Source organism: Engystomops pustulosus, chromosome 4 (assembly GCF_040894005.1).
Source record: "Engystomops pustulosus chromosome 4, aEngPut4.maternal, whole genome shotgun sequence".
In the NCBI taxonomy this organism is placed as follows: domain Eukaryota; kingdom Metazoa; phylum Chordata; class Amphibia; order Anura; family Leptodactylidae; genus Engystomops; species Engystomops pustulosus.
This window is the reverse complement of record NC_092414.1, coordinates 201,831,661-201,849,002: the sequence shown is the minus strand read 5'-3', so window position 1 is coordinate 201,849,002 and position 17,342 is coordinate 201,831,661. Positions and strand designations below refer to the sequence as shown.

At 44.3% G+C, this 17,342-nt stretch overlaps 1 protein-coding gene across 7 annotated transcripts in view; it reads left to right on the top strand.

Moving 5' to 3' along the window:
- Positions 1 to 311: 311 nt before the first annotated feature.
- Positions 312 to 17,342, top strand: part of DSN1 (DSN1 component of MIS12 kinetochore complex) — a 31,138-nt gene continuing 14,107 nt past the window's right edge. For 3 of the 7 annotated variants that reach the window (XM_072149432.1, XM_072149431.1, XM_072149437.1), the window contains exons 1-5: positions 2,513 to 2,596; positions 5,977 to 6,219; positions 7,914 to 7,987; positions 11,544 to 11,616; positions 16,057 to 16,144. In XM_072149432.1, the coding sequence (XP_072005533.1) occupies positions 2,581 to 2,596; positions 5,977 to 6,219; positions 7,914 to 7,987; positions 11,544 to 11,616; positions 16,057 to 16,144 (494 nt within the window). In that variant the 5' untranslated portion in view covers positions 2,513 to 2,580. Of the gene's footprint in view, positions 435 to 2,022; positions 2,292 to 2,422; positions 2,597 to 5,976; positions 6,220 to 7,913; positions 7,988 to 11,543; positions 11,617 to 16,056; positions 16,145 to 17,342 lie in introns of those variants that run through there. The other 4 variants (XM_072149436.1, XM_072149433.1, XM_072149434.1 and 1 more) reach the window with 4 other exon arrangements.

Below are 17,342 nucleotides of genomic sequence, written 5' to 3'. Positions count from 1 at the left end.
TGGTACATTGCATTACAATGTAGACTTTGAGACTAAGTTCACACGTGAAGTTTACATTAGGTGTTGAAACACAAGGGGGCACATTTACTTAGGCTTTGCGCCACACATTTTTCAGACTGTGCTTTATCTTCAATGGAAAAATGGCTTGCACAGGTATTTAAGTAGCAGGTGTGTTGCGATTTTGTCGCACGCAACCCTTTTTTTGGCACAGCTGCGCTGCTTCCATGTGACACAATTTAGGGGGCGTGTCATTGGACGATCTGACTGAGATTGTGTTGCAAGCCCAAGCACTTACATGCACCAGGAAGAAGATGGTGAACTTTGTCGGACCTGAGTGGGGAAGCGACACATTCATTAATTCGGGTGCACGATCTTAGTGAATTGCGGCACAGTGCATTGGAGTCTGAACATTTTCTGTGAACACCGGAGACGGGGTAAGTAAATGTGCCCCAATGCAACAACTGACGAAAGGACATTTGCCTAATTACATATCCGTTCACATTTGGGTTTACAAAATGCAACGTTAGGGTTTTGTCTCCACATCCGCAAAGAAAAATGGTTTGATATTGGTGAGAAAACATAACACAGGGATTCCTAGCCTCAACAGTGGAAAAAAGACTAACCCATAGACCTCTATTTCCTTCTGTGAAACAACGGACAGGTTTCAAAATGTTTTCCACTGACAACGGATCCATGGGGAAAAAAAAGCCAACATAAAAACACTCATAGAAAACATTGGCTTGGTGAGGAATCCATGGAAAAGCAAGACTTGAAACACGTCAGTGTGAAAGAGCCCTTGCCACAGAGATTTTATAAAGCATTACATAACGCAACGTCATGTTAATGCATATATTACCATTGTGTTTTGGAATTGCAAATATTAACTGAAACGCAATTAGGCAAATATGTTCTCGGCTATTACATTGTGTTTCAAAGCGCAATGCATAGATACCTATCATCCCAGATTTGCTGGGACAGTCCCGCATTTTCAGCACTAACCCGCCGCTCCTGGCATGTCCCGGCTCCTGGTCCTAACCTGGACACCGTAGAGAACCACAATATGAGGGAGGATGGAGAATAAGAGGCCACAATATGATGGGGTGGAAGACAAAAAGCCACACTATGATGGGCATGGAGGACAGGGGGCCACAATATGAGGGGGATGGAGGATGGGGGGAAAAATCACATAAATGGAGGACGAAGGCCACAATATGAGGGTGATTGAGGCCAGGGGTATCGAGGGGCCCAACACTGGTACATAGAAGTGATGGGTAGTTCACAAACGAGCCGGCACAAAGAGATCACTAAACTCCACCCCTAAACAGCTCACCGAGCCCCCTTTCACCCAATAATATTGGGTTAAAAGTGTGGTGGTGCGGGACGCCTGACTGGCCTGCGGCTCCCTATTATATATTTAATAGGGAGCCGTTCAGAAGCCAGCTCTTCTTAGTGAGCGGAGCCTAATGAGCCAGCTGACTAAGAAGAGCGGGGATTCCCTACACTAATACATAGGACCCCCATTCTCATGATCTGTAAGGGTCGCATCGTTGAGTCCACCACTGAAGAGAAAGTTAGGCCCTATCCAATTTCGTGGGAAAACCCCTTTAAGGACAATATTATACTTGGTTTTGTCCCCAAAATTTGTCTGGATGCTCTACAATCCTCCATGTAAACGCTACATGTGAACACAGACTGAGAATTCAGTGTCAGAATTGGCCATGCAGACATCCTGGAAAGCAAATACTTGTTTCATTTATTTCTTATACCATCCCTGTACCTGTGGACCCTTTACTACTCAGTTCTATACCAATTCTTCAGACACACAGATTTATAGAAAGGAAGAAAGTCTCTTCTAAATACTAAATAAAATACACAGCCAGCACTGGTGTATATAATACGTCAGTCTTCATACTTCTCTACGAATCTATCCCAGGACGATGAGAGGCGATTATTACCTCAGCTTATACCAGTTAGCGCGAAGTCCAGTCACTTTCTTAAAACCCGCGCATTATTACCGGACCAATCACATCCCCTGTTTGTCTCTACACAAGCGCTAAGACTGATTTTATCTGCAACGCCATTGGTCAGTTATCGGAGCAGCTGCTGTTGGCTTGTCGTGGGCGGCACCTTACCATTTCTTACGTCCGGTGAAACGGAAAGTTGTGCGGTAAGTGCGCCGTGTGAATTCGGCTCTGCAGGATTTAGGACGAGGGATACGCATTTATGTACATACTGAATATCGTATGCGCTCGTGGAGTTTATTGGAACCCCCCTCCTTTCTTCTTCGTATGGTACAGTCCAGCGCGCTTCTATCTCTACCTTACTATGCTGCTCACCATGAGCATGCTGGGAGTTGAAGTTTTGTCGCCGATGGAGGTGGCCTGCGTAAAGAATGAGTTTTACAAGAGCAGAACTACAATTCCCAGCATTCCACGGGGGATGTAGTTTTATATTAATGTGACGGCATATCTTGAAAAACACGGGAATAATCCTTATTGTACGACCCCTAGCGTGTTCAGGCATCCTGCTGGGAGTTGTAGCTGCAATTTAGACAAGATTGGAATAGACGTAACATGGAGTATGCCATGGGTTACATGTATGGACCCTAGAGGAGACCAAGCCCATTACTGCATATATTACTAAGCGGACCCTTAGGCTGGTGCCACACGTACCGATTTGTCTGCATTTGCAAACGCAGACAAAGCTGCACCCACCGGGGCGGGCCCGGCGCATCAGCGTTTCTGTGGAAACGCCTGCGATCGGGAACAAGCCGCCGGTGTTTTGCATTAAATTAACGCTAAACACCCGCGGCTCATTCTCGATCGCAGGCGTTTCCATAGAAACGCGATGTGATTGGGCCGCGGCCCGCCCCGGTGGGTGCAGCTTTGTTTGGGTTTTCAATCGCAGACATAGCGGTAGGTGTGGCACCAGCTTTAGGGCGCGTTCACACGTTGCGTTTTGGTTGCATTTCGAAACGCATTACAACAGCTGAGGAGAGGTGATTTGCCTAATTACATTACTGTGAACATTTGAGTTTACAAAACGCAGCTTAACGTCGCGTTTACACTGCAAATGTTGATAGTAATGTAATTAGGCAAATCACCTCATCTCCGCTGTTGTAATGCGTTTCAAAGCGCAATGAAAACGTATGTTGTTGCAGCAAAGACTTACCGGCTATGGAGAGGGCTCAGCCCGTGAGCCCTCTCCATGCACCCGGCATGTGACGTAGTATTATGTCGGTCAGAACGAGCCTCGTACGTTTGTGTGATGCATTGCGCCGCATGCGCCACGTGTGACCGCACCTTCAGATCTTAGCTATGCCTGGAGGTGGAGCTTATATAAATTACATGATTATGAAGAAAATCTAATTACTGCTGGTTTAACTATGCAAAGCTGCAGAAAGTATTAGGGAGGCGTCCTTAAGATCTGTGTTATCATCCCTGTGTATTTTTTATGTTGTTAGTAGCAGCAGGGCTGTCTCCAGCTTTGTACAGTACTGTCAAAATTTCACCCCCCCCCCCCCCAACCGCTTCTGCACCAGCCTGTGTGCATGAAGCCTTACTCATAGATCCAGGCAACAGGTCAGTAGTAATCTTTTTATTTGTTTTCCATGGCCTCCTTCCTTATAAAATCGTCTTTTAAAATTATGCTTAAGTCCTCGAAGGGCTATGGGTGTGTCACAGAAGCCTTCCATGCACTGCCTTTAAAAACTTTTGTTACACTGCAGCAGCACGTCTAGGATCTCCCCTCCCCCCCTGCATTTCCTGTAATCTCAGCAGCAGTGAGCACATAGTGGGAGGGAGGAAGTGCTACTGCACAGTGCAACAGTCTGTGAATCTGCAGCACGGAGTGTTTCTGAAAACAAGCCCTTGGCATTTGTGGCTCATTAGCATAATTTTAAAGGTTGATGTTAGCAGGAAGGAGACCATGGATAATAAATATAAGAAGAACACCACAGCCAGACCCATAGTCAGTGCTGGCTGACAGATAAAGCAATTTACTGCATATTGTAATATGTAATATTACCACTGTACAAGGCACTGGTTCGGCCACACCTGGAATATGCTGTCCAGTTCTGGGCTCCGGTCCATAAAAAGGATGCCCTGGAGCTGGAGAGGGTTCAACGTAGAGCCACAAAACTGATAAGGGGTATGGGGGGTCTCAGTTATGAGGAAAGATTAAAACAACTAGATTTATTTAGTCTGGAAAAGAGACGACTACGAGGGGACATGATTAATTTATATAAATATATGAATGGTCCATACAAAAAATATGGTGGTAAGTTGTTCCAGAATAGATCAAATCAAAAGACGAGGGGGCACTGTCTCCGTCTGGAGAAAACAAGGTTTAATCACCGGGGACGACAGGGCTTCCTTACTATGAGAACTGTCAATCTGTGGAATAGCCGAGCTCAGGCGCTGGTCATAGCTGGGACAGCGGAGAGCTTCAAGAAGGGTCTAGATGCCTTGTTACACCTAAATAACATTGATGGTTATGTTATATAGAATTGTTTCCCCTAAATCCCTTCCTCATCCAATCCCTTCCCTTCCTTGGTCGAACTTGATGGACAAGTGTCTTTTTTCAACCATTATAAACTATGATACTATGATATATACTGCATTAGTGATCAGACCCCCTAGGGTTCAAGTCCAACTTCAGATCATTCTGCTAGAAGACTTGCACCTTGCCCAGGACCATACACTGAAGTATGAAACAGTTATAGGTATCCTAATACAGGCAGTCCCCGGGTTACGTACAAGATAGGGTCCATAGGTTTGTTGTTAAGTTGAATTTGCCCCAGTGACAATTGGGGTTTGAAATTTTTTGCTGTAATGGGACCAAGGATTATCAATAAAGCTTCATTACAGACACCTTACAGCTGATCATTGCAGTCTGGGACTATAGTAACATCCAGAGAGGTCACCAGAGGTCAGAGGGGTCTGTCTGTAACTATGGGTCGTCTGTAAGTCGGTTGTCCTTAAGTAGGGGACCGTCTGTACTACGAAACAAAGATATTTTTTGTGTACAATATTTTTAAAAAAATCTATTAAAACCTATATAAATTTTAGGATTTTTTTGTCATTAAGCCAACCCAAAGTATCAAGGGGAGGTGTCAACTGAACTGCACAGTGAAAGACACAAGAAAATGGCGCACTAAATTATGACGAAGTGCAATGTGTTATGAGTAAAACAAGCCTAATACAAAAATAAATGTAGTTCTGCATTTCTGAAGGTGAGGAGCAAGAAATAGGAATGTAAAAAGGGCAGCGGCTGCAATGGGTTAAAGGGGTTGGCCACTTTTCAATAAATCTCTTCTATTAGACTTGTCTCTGGACAGAGGGTCTGCACAACGTAAAAAAGTAAGTAGGATGAACTATTATCGGAAAATGTGTAAAGTTTTCCAGGATGGGATAAGGATAACCACGCCTCTTTTAGCTACCTTGTAAGGCAGCTCCCCTGACATCAAGCATGACCTTCAGGAAGCCTTATGACATGATGCGGGATTAAAACCAATCCAGTATATGTATTCCAGAAGGAACAGACTCCCAGCTGTAGACAGCACTGTTTCCACCTGATTGTGTCTCCTCAGCACAGTGTAGGGAGCTGGTTTGGTTGGGTGAGAGGCTTGTGACTACGGTTGGAAGGTAAGAGTTCTCCTTACGGAGAGATTGCCAATTAAGCCTAAGGCTACATTCACACGGACGTATGAAAACGTCCGTATCCGTACCGTAATGTACCGTTTTTTTACGGATTACATACAGGCGTGTGGAGTGTAGAGAGCTTTTGTCCACGCCATTTAGACTTCTTTATAGAGGAGGGTATCCTGACCTGAGCTTGGCCCTACGATGATCCCCTCAAAGATAGTATCTAAGAACGTGGCTGGTTAAACCCATGCCTTTTGGTATTTTATGCATTTTTCCCTAAAAGATTGGTCTAGACCCAGTGACTGTGAATCACCGATGTAATGTATTGTAGGTGACGAGAGGATGGAGGCCACCAGCAATGTTACCCCCCCTAGATCCAGCCCAAGGAAGCTGCTCTCCACTCCTCCACGTACCGCCGCAGCACCTAGCCCAGACAAGAGACAGAAAAACAGTCCCAACAACTTGTCGTTTAAAGAGACTTCCCCCAGCCCCCGACAGAGAAGAAGATCTTTAAGAAGATCTGTTGGCAAGAAACATCGTAGGACATTGCCTCCAATCTACCACAATCCCACAGGTGAGAATTGTTGTCCCAACCATGTTATTCTATATACTCAATATTGGAGCATCCTTAAAGGGAACCTGTCACCAGTTTTATATATATAAAAAAAAAAGCTCAGCTAAAATCAAGTAAACATGACTCTTCTTATCCCATTTTCACATGAGATGAGTCAAGTTTAGTGGTTGCAGCGGTGGTGTCACACTAAAGAGAAGGGTCTCTTCTTTCAGATCCCATCCGGCTTATGACTTTGTGAGCTACAGAACTGTAGATACAGGCAGATAAAGACAAAGTTGAAAATGTAAGCTGCAGGTCCAGTTCCCACCTATTTTTTGGATTTCCAGTTCTGTAGCTCACAGAACAATCAGCTTGATGGATTAAACAGTCTGGTCTGTATAGTGTATGATGTAAGGTCACAATAACTGCTTCAATTTGCTATGTAAACACAGAAGATACTGCTATAAGTTACATATTTGTATTACTGACAATGTCATACTTGTCCTTGGCTTAAAATACTCCTCAAAAATAGTAAGAGGGGTATTATTATCCTTCTGGAAAAAATATTAGTGCGACGTCTGCTCAAAGCTGAGACCTTAACCTTGTAACAATTAACCAATTATGACGCACATGTATTCCATGATGCCGTTAAATGGAACCTGTCACCAGGGACCTCATTTTCACTAAAGACAGGTTGCAGTAGCCCATCACACCTGCAGTGTAAATATGTCTTTTTGCTTTATCTTAGCATTTGTAGAAAATATAATTGTGTGTTATAACTTACCTTACACCTTGACAGAACCTTCTGTGTAGTCCCAGGGTTTGGGTTTTGGTTTGGATGCATTTAAAAAAAACATGTGACTTGTCTGCGCTGCAGACTCCTCAGCTCTCAGCCCCCACCTTTGTGCTCCTGTACAGCTTCTCCTTCCTCCACTGCTGTCAGCTCACCAGGCTGTGAGCTGTGAAGGAGCTGTACAGGAACTCAGGTGGGGGATGATAAGTGAGCAGCACAGACAAGTCACATGTTGGGGCTCATTTACTAAGGGCTTTGCGGCCGCACTTTCGTCGGGTTTCCCGAATTTTTCGGTTTTGCAGCGAATTCCGCTGGGATTTTGGACAGAAATCGGGGGGGGGAGGGGGGGGTGGTTGGGGGTAGGTGGCCATAGGAAAACTCAACGGATTCAGAAAAACTGGGAAATTTAAAAAAACAAAGTGTGTCGCAAAATCAAGCACTTACACCTCGGCGCAGCAGTGATACCTGCAGGAAGTCGGACGCACAAGCTTTTTTGAAACGCATCCAAACCAGAGCCCAACCCCTGGGACTACACAGAGGTTTCTATCAGGCTGCAGGGTAAGTTATAACACACAATTATATTGTAATGCAAATGCTTAGAGAAAGCGGAAAGGCATATTTTTGCAATACAGCTGTACTTGGCTGTCTGTAGTGAAAATGAGGTCCCTGGTAACAGGTTCCCTTTAAGGATGGATGAAGGAGCGCTCACAGGCTGAGCCCCGTTACGTCATTGGGGAGAGTCGATCCGTTCCTCAACCTGGAACCTCTACAGGACTATAACATCGCGCCGAAGGCCGAATGTTATATACCCCTAGCATATTCTCCAATATAGTAGTAGACACAGTCTATTTTTTAATATGTTTATCTGAACTAGGCCTAACATTCAGAAGTTTTTAATATCTTTTTTTTTTTTTCCTATAAGAACTCAGTGAAGCCATCAGTTCTGAGTTACCAGAAAGTGAGCGCTTGTCCGCACTTCTGCATTCATGCTTTGAGGTACGTGCTGTCTACAAAAACCAACATGTCTGTAGGGGGGGGGTCGTGTCTGACTTCACTTCAAAGCGACTTTACTGAGGCAAACTAAAGAATAAAGAAACATTATAGGCGACCCCCGCTGTTTGGGCCATGGTTGCTGTAGCTATATGAGGGCAGGTCATCACCCCATCCCTTCAGAGGTCTCAGCAGTGACCTGTATAGAAATGGCACATTACTGTCTGACCTCAGCAGGAAAAACTAACCTGCGTCTCTCTAATCCATGGAAAAACAAAGCAGCTTGTGTCTTTTCATGGAGAGCACATGGCAGAATAATTGTGTTGTGTGCAGGAGGCCTGAATCAGGAGATTAACTTTTACTCTTGAAGCTTTGCCCAATGCCCAATAATGGTGGAGAACATACTGCATAGACCTGCGCAATATGAAAATTTGGAGGGTGTGCCCAGAACTATAAACAATATAGCGGCTTTCTACTAGAAGCCTCTTCACCTCTGTCCATGTGATGCGTCTAGTTACTAGTAGATCAATATTAAGTTATTAAGGATGTCTAATTGTTTTCCATACAGTGCAGGTGTCTGCTGTATTATACAGCCACAATTATTTTAATCTGCTGTTGTTAGAATATGGTTAAAGGAAATCTACCATTAGAATCCATCATAAAAAATTAGGGGCATTTACCGATAGATCGGGGCAGCGTGATTGTGCTACTCTTCTAATATTTGTTATCCATGGCCTCTTTCCTTGTAACATTATGCCAATGAGCCAAAAGGGCTCTGGGGGGCGTTAACAGAGCACTTCGGTGCTGTAGCTTCACGGCTGTTACACTGTGCGTGAGCACTTCACCAATGAGTAAGCAGTGTATCAGCCTGTGTAGCTTCAGCAGGGAGGGCCTCTGGTAAAGCCCCACAGCCCTTGTGTGCTCATTAGCATAATTTTTTAAGTTGACTTTATAAGGAGGGAGGCCATGGATAACACATACAGCCGGTCCCCTACTTAAGAACACCTGACTTACAGACGACCCCTAGTTACAAACGGACCTCTGGATTTTGGTAATTTACTGTACTTTAGTCCTAGGCTACAATAATCAGCTATAACAGTTATCACAGGTGTCTGTAATGAAGCTTTAGTGTTAATCCTGGTTCTTATGACAACCCAACATTTTTAAAATACAATCGTGACAGAGACCAAAAAAATTTGGTTGGGTTTACAGTTATAAAATATACAGTTCCGACTTACATACAAATTCAACTTAAGAACAAACCTACAGACCCTATCTTGTATGTAACCCGGGGACTGCCTGTATAAGAAGATTACCGCAGTCACGGTGCCTGGATCGATGAGTAATGTCTCTGGTTTATCATGATGAATTTTGATGGTAGATTTAATTTGCTCATGTGAGCATAGTGTGAGGTTTAACCCCTTAACGCTGAAGCCACTTTTCACCTTCCTGACACGGACCATTTTTTCAAATCTGCCCTGTGTCACTATAAATGGTTATAACTTCGGAACGCTTTAACATATCCAGTTGATTTTGAGATTGTTTTCTTGTGACGCTTTGTACTTCATGTTAGTTGAAAAATTTTGGTGGTATGTTTTGCATTTATTTATGAGAAAATCAGATATTTGGTGAAAATTTGGAAAAATTAGCGATTTTCGAGATGCACTTTACAAATACCTTATATACTCGAGTATAAGCCTAGTTTTTCAGCACAAAAAATGTGCTGAAAAACCCAAACTCGGCTTATACTTGAGTCAAAAAAATAAATACATCAAAACTCGCCTTTCTGGCGGCACCCATAGATCTTCTGTGCGATCCATCCGGTATTGTTATGCTGCACGACGGGGAAGGGGGGGGGGGCTATATACACTGGGGCAGGGGCTGGCAGGCTATATACACTGCGGCATGGGCTGGCTGGCTACATACTGGAGAGGCTGTGACCAATGCATTTCCCACCCTCGGCTTATACTCGAGTCAATAGGTTTTCCCAGTTTTTTGTGGTAAAATTATGGGCCTCGGCTTATACTCGGGTCGGCTTATACTCGAGTATATACGGTACTTCATTTTAGTGGGTCTGTAGCTAATTGATGAGGTTTTATTAACTCTTGAATGTATGGGTGAAAAGAAAATTGTCAATTTTGGTTTCCTCTCTTTTTGTATATTTTGGGGGTCGTACACCGTACATTAAAATTACTATATTTTCTTTATTCTACAGATCACTACGATTACGGTGATACCTCATTTATATAGTTTTTCATTTATTTTTACAATTTTACTGGATAAAAACTAATATAGAGGAAATCTCATTTGTTTTTGCATCACCATCTTTTCGGAGACGTAACTATAATAGTTTTTGTTGACAGTGCTAGTTTAGGGCTTATTTTTTACGTGTTGAGTTGTTCTTTTCAGTGGTACCATTTTGGCGCACATAACTTTTTTTGATCACTTTTTAGAACATTTTTGTGCAGAGATTTTATGAAAAATTTACATTTTTGGCGTGTTTTTCGGGTTTTGTTTTTACAGCGTTCACCGAGCGGGTCCAATAATGTTTCTGAGTTATTGTATGGATTGTTACGGACGCGACGATACCAAATATGTGGGGGGTTTTGGCGATTTTGTGCGGGGGGGGGGGGGGTCCGTTCTCTGATCGCGGGTGTTAGAGGCAGGTGTCGGCTAGACCGGGGCCGGGGCCAGAAGCATGATGTAATAGTACTGCATTTTGCAGGAACTCACCTCCCGCGATGCAGTACTATTACGTCAAATGTCGGGAAGGGGTTAAAGGGAACCTGTCATAAAGATTTGGGCCCACAAGCCGCTTCCAACCAGCTGTGCGTTTATATACAGCAATGTGCACGTAGAACTTGCTGTATACAAAGATCGGGGGGAGTGGGAGAGTCTCGCAGTATTTTTTGTCCTGGCTTGACTAATGTCTCATAGGTAGAGATGAGAGGACCTGCGCTGTAATCGTCGCCATGCTCCATTTCAGCAGCTTTGTCTAACTCAGACATGTTGCTTGATGGGCTGCAGGGCAACCAATCAGGGAGCTTTATGCCCCTAGCAACGAGGCATGGCTGTGGTTGGCCATGCATGTCCACCGGGTGTCCATCTGGACAGTTACGTCCATGTCTTGCGACTTACCTACCTGATTGGTTGCTCTGCAGCCGATCAAGCAACATGTCCAGGTTGGGCTCAGCTGCCGATGGCGAACCTAAAATTCGGATCCACTCATCTCTACTATTAGGACAAATACATAATATCATGAGCTTGCTTCAGTAGCTGCCACCCAGACCTGTAATGATGTTCCTGGATTATGACGCATCAATTATGAAATCTCCCAGAATTTAGAAGGACATTAAAGTGATCCTGTCACTGTCCGGCAGAATATGTTGGAGGCAGTTTTATTTTCTGGTAGTTGCAAAATATCCAGGATTTTTTGAGGGGTATGACGTCTTCTGCACCACCACATGTCATGAACCATCAGTTTTTCTGCACTTTATCACAGTGTTTTATAGAAATAAGTTATATATTCTTTTTTTTTTGCTTCATTTATCCCCATGTAAAGTTCTCCCTACGCAACCTGGAAAACTCCCTTTCCCGTGTAGACGGCTTCAGCTCAGAATCCTTCCAGCTTAGTGGTACGTATTGTGTCTGCTGGGTGATTTTATTGTTGTTTACCCACTTTTTTTTATCAACCATGTGTAATCTGTGTATACAGTTGGAGATTTGGAGTGGAAAAACAATGTGATGTAGGAAACACCAGGGGAATGGAGGTTACAAGTGATCCTACAATAGATATTTTTGACAATTGAAAAGCCAAAAAGCAGATGGAAAGCAATGGACCTTCCTTGAACGGAGCAATCTGCATCTAGGTCATGTGATTAATTGATGTGTGGTCACTGGCTGCGGCTGATCGTTTGGCCGCCGGATGTAGAGTCACTGAGGGAGATTTATTAGAAGTGTCTGAGAACAAAACTGTTGTAGTTGCCCATGGATAACTAATCGGAGCTCAGCTTTCATTTTCCCACAGCTGTTTATAAAACTAAAGCTGAGCTCTGATTGGTTGCCAGCGGCATCTAGAACAGTTTTACCTCAGAAAATTCTGATAAACCTCCCCCAAATGTTTTACTCAGATTTATATTCTACCCTGAAGATTAATGATCAATTTTACAACAGCTGCATCAGAATGTGAAGCAAAAAATGACAGATAACAGGATTTGTTTAAAAGCTATCAGCTATACTTATACTATAAAACCTACCAACAGCCCCGACGCACATTTCGGCTGTATACAGCCTTTGTCTGGGGATCATGTGACCTCTAATTGCCGATTGTTCATGGAACGATAGAGATCACATGACCCTCCATTGGCGGCCATTTTATGGTCAGTAATGTCAGGCTGATGAGGTAAGAGACGTGAGGTAAGAGACGTGAGGTAAGAGACGTGAGGTAAGAGACGTGAGGTAAGAGACGTGAGGTAAGAGTCGTGAGGTAAGAGTCGTGAGGTAAGAGTCGTGAGGTAAGAGTCGTGAGGTAAGAGTCGTGAGGTAAGAGTCGTGAGGTAAGAGTCGTGAGGTAAGAGTCGTGAGGTAAGAGTCGTGAGGTAAGAGTCGTGAGGTAAGAGTCGTGAGGTAAGAGTCGTGAGGTAAGAGTCGTGAGGTAAGAGTCGTGAGGTAAGAGTCGTGAGGTAAGAGTCGTGAGGTAAGAGTCGTGAGGTAAGAGTCGTGAGGTAAGAGTCGTGAGGTAAGAGTCGTGAGGTAAGAGTCGTGAGGTAAGAGTCGTGAGGTAAGAGTCGTGAGGTAAGAGTCGTGAGGTAAGAGTCGTGAGGTAAGAGTCGTGAGGTAAGAGTCGTGAGGTAAGAGTCGTGAGGTAAGAGTCGTGAGGTAAGAGTCGTGAGGTAAGAGTCGTGAGGTAAGAGTCGTGAGGTAAGAGTCGTGAGGTAAGAGTCGTGAGGTAAGAGTCGTGAGGTAAGAGTCGTGAGGTAAGAGTCGTGAGGTAAGAGTCGTGAGGTAAGAGTCGTGAGGTAAGAGTCGTGAGGTAAGAGTCGTGAGGTAAGAGTCGTGAGGTAAGAGTCGTGAGGTAAGAGTCGTGAGGTAAGAGTCGTGAGGTAAGAGTCGTGAGGTAAGAGTCGTGAGGTAAGAGTCGTGAGGTAAGAGTCGTGAGGTAAGAGTCGTGAGGTAAGAGTCGTGAGGTAAGAGTCGTGAGGTAAGAGTCGTGAGGTAAGAGTCGTGAGGTAAGAGTCGTGAGGTAAGAGTCGTGAGGTAAGAGTCGTGAGGTAAGAGTCGTGAGGTAAGAGTCGTGAGGTAAGAGTCGTGAGGTAAGAGTCGTGAGGTAAGAGTCGTGAGGTAAGAGTCGTGAGGTAAGAGTCGTGAGGTAAGAGTCGTGAGGTAAGAGTCGTGAGGTAAGAGTCGTGAGGTAAGAGTCGTGAGGTAAGAGTCGTGAGGTAAGAGTCGTGAGGTAAGAGTCGTGAGGTAAGAGTCGTGAGGTAAGAGTCGTGAGGTAAGAGTCGTGAGGTAAGAGTCGTGAGGTAAGAGTCGTGAGGTAAGAGTCGTGAGGTAAGAGTCGTGAGGTAAGAGTCGTGAGGTAAGAGTCGTGAGGTAAGAGTCGTGAGGTAAGAGTCGTGAGGTAAGAGTCGTGAGGTAAGAGTCGTGAGGTAAGAGTCGTGAGGTAAGAGTCGTGAGGTAAGAGTCGTGAGGTAAGAGTCGTGAGGTAAGAGTCGTGAGGTAAGAGTCGTGAGGTAAGAGTCGTGAGGTAAGAGTCGTGAGGTAAGAGTCGTGAGGTAAGAGTCGTGAGGTAAGAGTCGTGAGGTAAGAGTCGTGAGGTAAGAGTCGTGAGGTAAGAGTCGTGAGGTAAGAGTCGTGAGGTAAGAGTCGTGAGGTAAGAGTCGTGAGGTAAGAGTCGTGAGGTAAGAGTCGTGAGGTAAGAGTCGTGAGGTAAGAGTCGTGAGGTAAGAGTCGTGAGGTAAGAGTCGTGAGGTAAGAGTCGTGAGGTAAGAGTCGTGAGGTAAGAGTCGTGAGGTAAGAGTCGTGAGGTAAGAGTCGTGAGGTAAGAGTCGTGAGGTAAGAGTCGTGAGGTAAGAGTCGTGAGGTAAGAGTCGTGAGGTAAGAGTCGTGAGGTAAGAGTCGTGAGGTAAGAGTCGTGAGGTAAGAGTCGTGAGGTAAGAGTCGTGAGGTAAGAGTCGTGAGGTAAGAGTCGTGAGGTAAGAGTCGTGAGGTAAGAGTCGTGAGGTAAGAGTCGTGAGGTAAGAGTCGTGAGGTAAGAGTCGTGAGGTAAGAGTCGTGAGGTAAGAGTCGTGAGGTAAGAGTCGTGAGGTAAGAGTCGTGAGGTAAGAGTCGTGAGGTAAGAGTCGTGAGGTAAGAGTCGTGAGGTAAGAGTCGTGAGGTAAGAGTCGTGAGGTAAGAGTCGTGAGGTAAGAGTCGTGAGGTAAGAGTCGTGAGGTAAGAGTCGTGAGGTAAGAGTCGTGAGGTAAGAGTCGTGAGGTAAGAGTCGTGAGGTAAGAGTCGTGAGGTAAGAGTCGTGAGGTAAGAGTCGTGAGGTAAGAGTCGTGAGGTAAGAGTCGTGAGGTAAGAGTCGTGAGGTAAGAGTCGTGAGGTAAGAGTCGTGAGGTAAGAGTCGTGAGGTAAGAGTCGTGAGGTAAGAGTCGTGAGGTAAGAGTCGTGAGGTAAGAGTCGTGAGGTAAGAGTCGTGAGGTAAGAGTCGTGAGGTAAGAGTCGTGAGGTAAGAGTCGTGAGGTAAGAGTCGTGAGGTAAGAGACGTGAGGTAAGAGACGTGAGGCTTCACTTTACATATCAGGAAAGCAGAGCAGAACTTTTACTAGATGTATATTGGTAAATTACCTCATATCCCCCCCCCCCCCCACACACACACATACACACATTACAAATATCATGAGGTAAAGTGGCCAACCCCTTTAAAGGAAATCGGAGAAATCAATGCTGGGATTTACTTTTAAACTTCTTATTTTACATCTTTCTTAAAAAAGATGAGCAAAAACAGTTTCACTGTCTTTGTAGACAAAACCTGGTCACCAGGGTGATGAGAAAATCCCTAGACAATGCTCCGGCAGTCTGGTTATGACATTTATTGGCTCCCACTGCTGAAGGGATCAGGAATGGGTGGGGATAAGTTGACTGAAGCCTCTTGAAGGAAATATTCCATCAAAATCCATCATGATAAACCAGGGACACTTACTCATAGATCCAGGCACTGTGACTGTGGTAATCTCCTTATATTTGTTATCCATGGCCTCCTTTCTTCTAAAATCATACTTAAAATTATACTCATGATCCACAAGGGTTCTGGAAGGTGTTATCAGAGCTCCTCCTTGCTGTAGCTTCACAGGCTGTTATACTGTGCAAGAAGACTGGTCAGGGAGAACGGTGTTGTGGAGACAGTTTAGCAGCCTGTGACGCTACAGCATGGAGGGGCACTGGTATTGCCCCCCAGAGCCTTTCTGACTCATTAGCATAATTTTGAAAATAGCTTTTAGAAGGCAGGAGGCCATGGATAACAAATATAAGAATATCACCACAGTCTTTGTTCTAGAAGCCATTAGTAAAGTGTCCCTGGTTTATCATGACGATATCCTTTAAGCTACTGAGAAAGACATAGAGGTCCAGCGACCACTCCGAACTAGACCCTCCTGTCTGGGAAAGACTTTGCGATAAAATGAGAGATGCAGACCGTTAACACAGGCCACATTTGGAGTAGTATATACAGCACCCATGCCAGACTGTATTTTAACCTGTTTATCTTTGGGTGTTTAAAGTCAAAAATCTTGGCTATAAAATGGCACCATAACTGCTGCTGTGGGTGCTGTAGAGCTCACAATATAAGGACTACCTTATATACCCTCCAACATTTTATCTTTGCATAATTAGTGGTTTAGGAATTAACTGTGTGGCCACAATGATCCCGTTCCATGTGCTAAACGTATCCAGGTTTTATTTTATTTATTTTTTAATAAAAATTGCAGCTAGCCAAGTTACTCATGCTGCACTGCAGTGCAAAAATTGTGCAGATGTTATAATATTTGACCGATATTCTGACAATAACAACCGGTGACATTTGAATCTTTCAGCCATGACTGTGAAAGAAAAGTTTCAACGTTTCGTAGAACGATTGTCCCGTGATGGAACATTTCAAAGATGTACGGAGACGGTGTCCAGGTGAATACTGTGGATTTGATCTATTACTACATAAAGACAGTGGGGATTGATTTAGGACTATGTAATAACGGGAAGGGCTTCTTAATTCTGTTGTGTCATGTTCTGTGGATCGTGGGTCTCGGCTGTTCTACCCTTCTATCTACAATCATACGTTTATTCTCTATCCTGTCATGTACAACAGCACTGATAGAGATCACATTAATAATCAGGCATTGTACCCACAAGAGAGATAAAGTATTACCTGTGTCGGTTGCTGAATTCGCAAGAATGCTCAATGCGGATTGGAACGTGGGTGATCCATGACTGTCACCTCGTTCTGGTGACAAGTTTGTCTACTTATTATCAGCTTGTACCTTGTATTCTGTCTGACCACTTCTTGCCCTAACCCCAGACAGTCTCTGACTATTCTCTTAGACCCCTGGTGCTCCTAGCCACCAGTGATGTTGCTACTCTGACAGGTGGTGCCCTTATGAACATGGACAGGATTACAGCGAACATGTGACCAGGAATGTCATTTTTAGCTAGTCATAGGTTCTAATCATCTATGCTGATTTTTCATTAGTCATTTCAATACTGTGTAAAACTTAATTTCACATTACCTGGCTCCCTGACAGCAGTGTGTCCTGAAAATGGGGGGGGGGGCAGCTGCAGCCTTTGTGTGCCTGTGTCTGTCTCCTCCTCCATACTCATCCAACTTCCTCCCCACTTCCTGGCCTGTGCATTGAGCAGGCAGGGGAGGGATGGGGATGGTGAGGAGGAGAGGAAGAATGCAAGTCAGGAGATTGAGACACCGGCTGAAGCTGCCCTCCTTCTGGGACTTCACATACACTTCTGTTCAGGTAATGTGAAATAAATTTTTATAAAGTAGAGTCAGTTTACAGAATGCTGATAAAAGGCATTTTTACATGCTATTGCATGTCTCCAGCTAAAAATGACATTGCTGCTGACAGGTTTGCTTTGATAACGCCCTTTTGTCAAACCAGTCTGGTGGCACTGTAGGTCCACAACCCACTTCTTGTTATACAGAAATTAACTATCTAGAAATCTCATAATTGTATAAACTTTGCTACTTTGTTGTGACTTTTGTATACAGATTATTTTCTCTTGTTGTCCTAAGCTTCTCCAGCCTATGAGACTGGGTTCACAGTTCTGAACTATATTAGTTCTGCTTGCTCCCACGTTGGACCCTGACCTTATC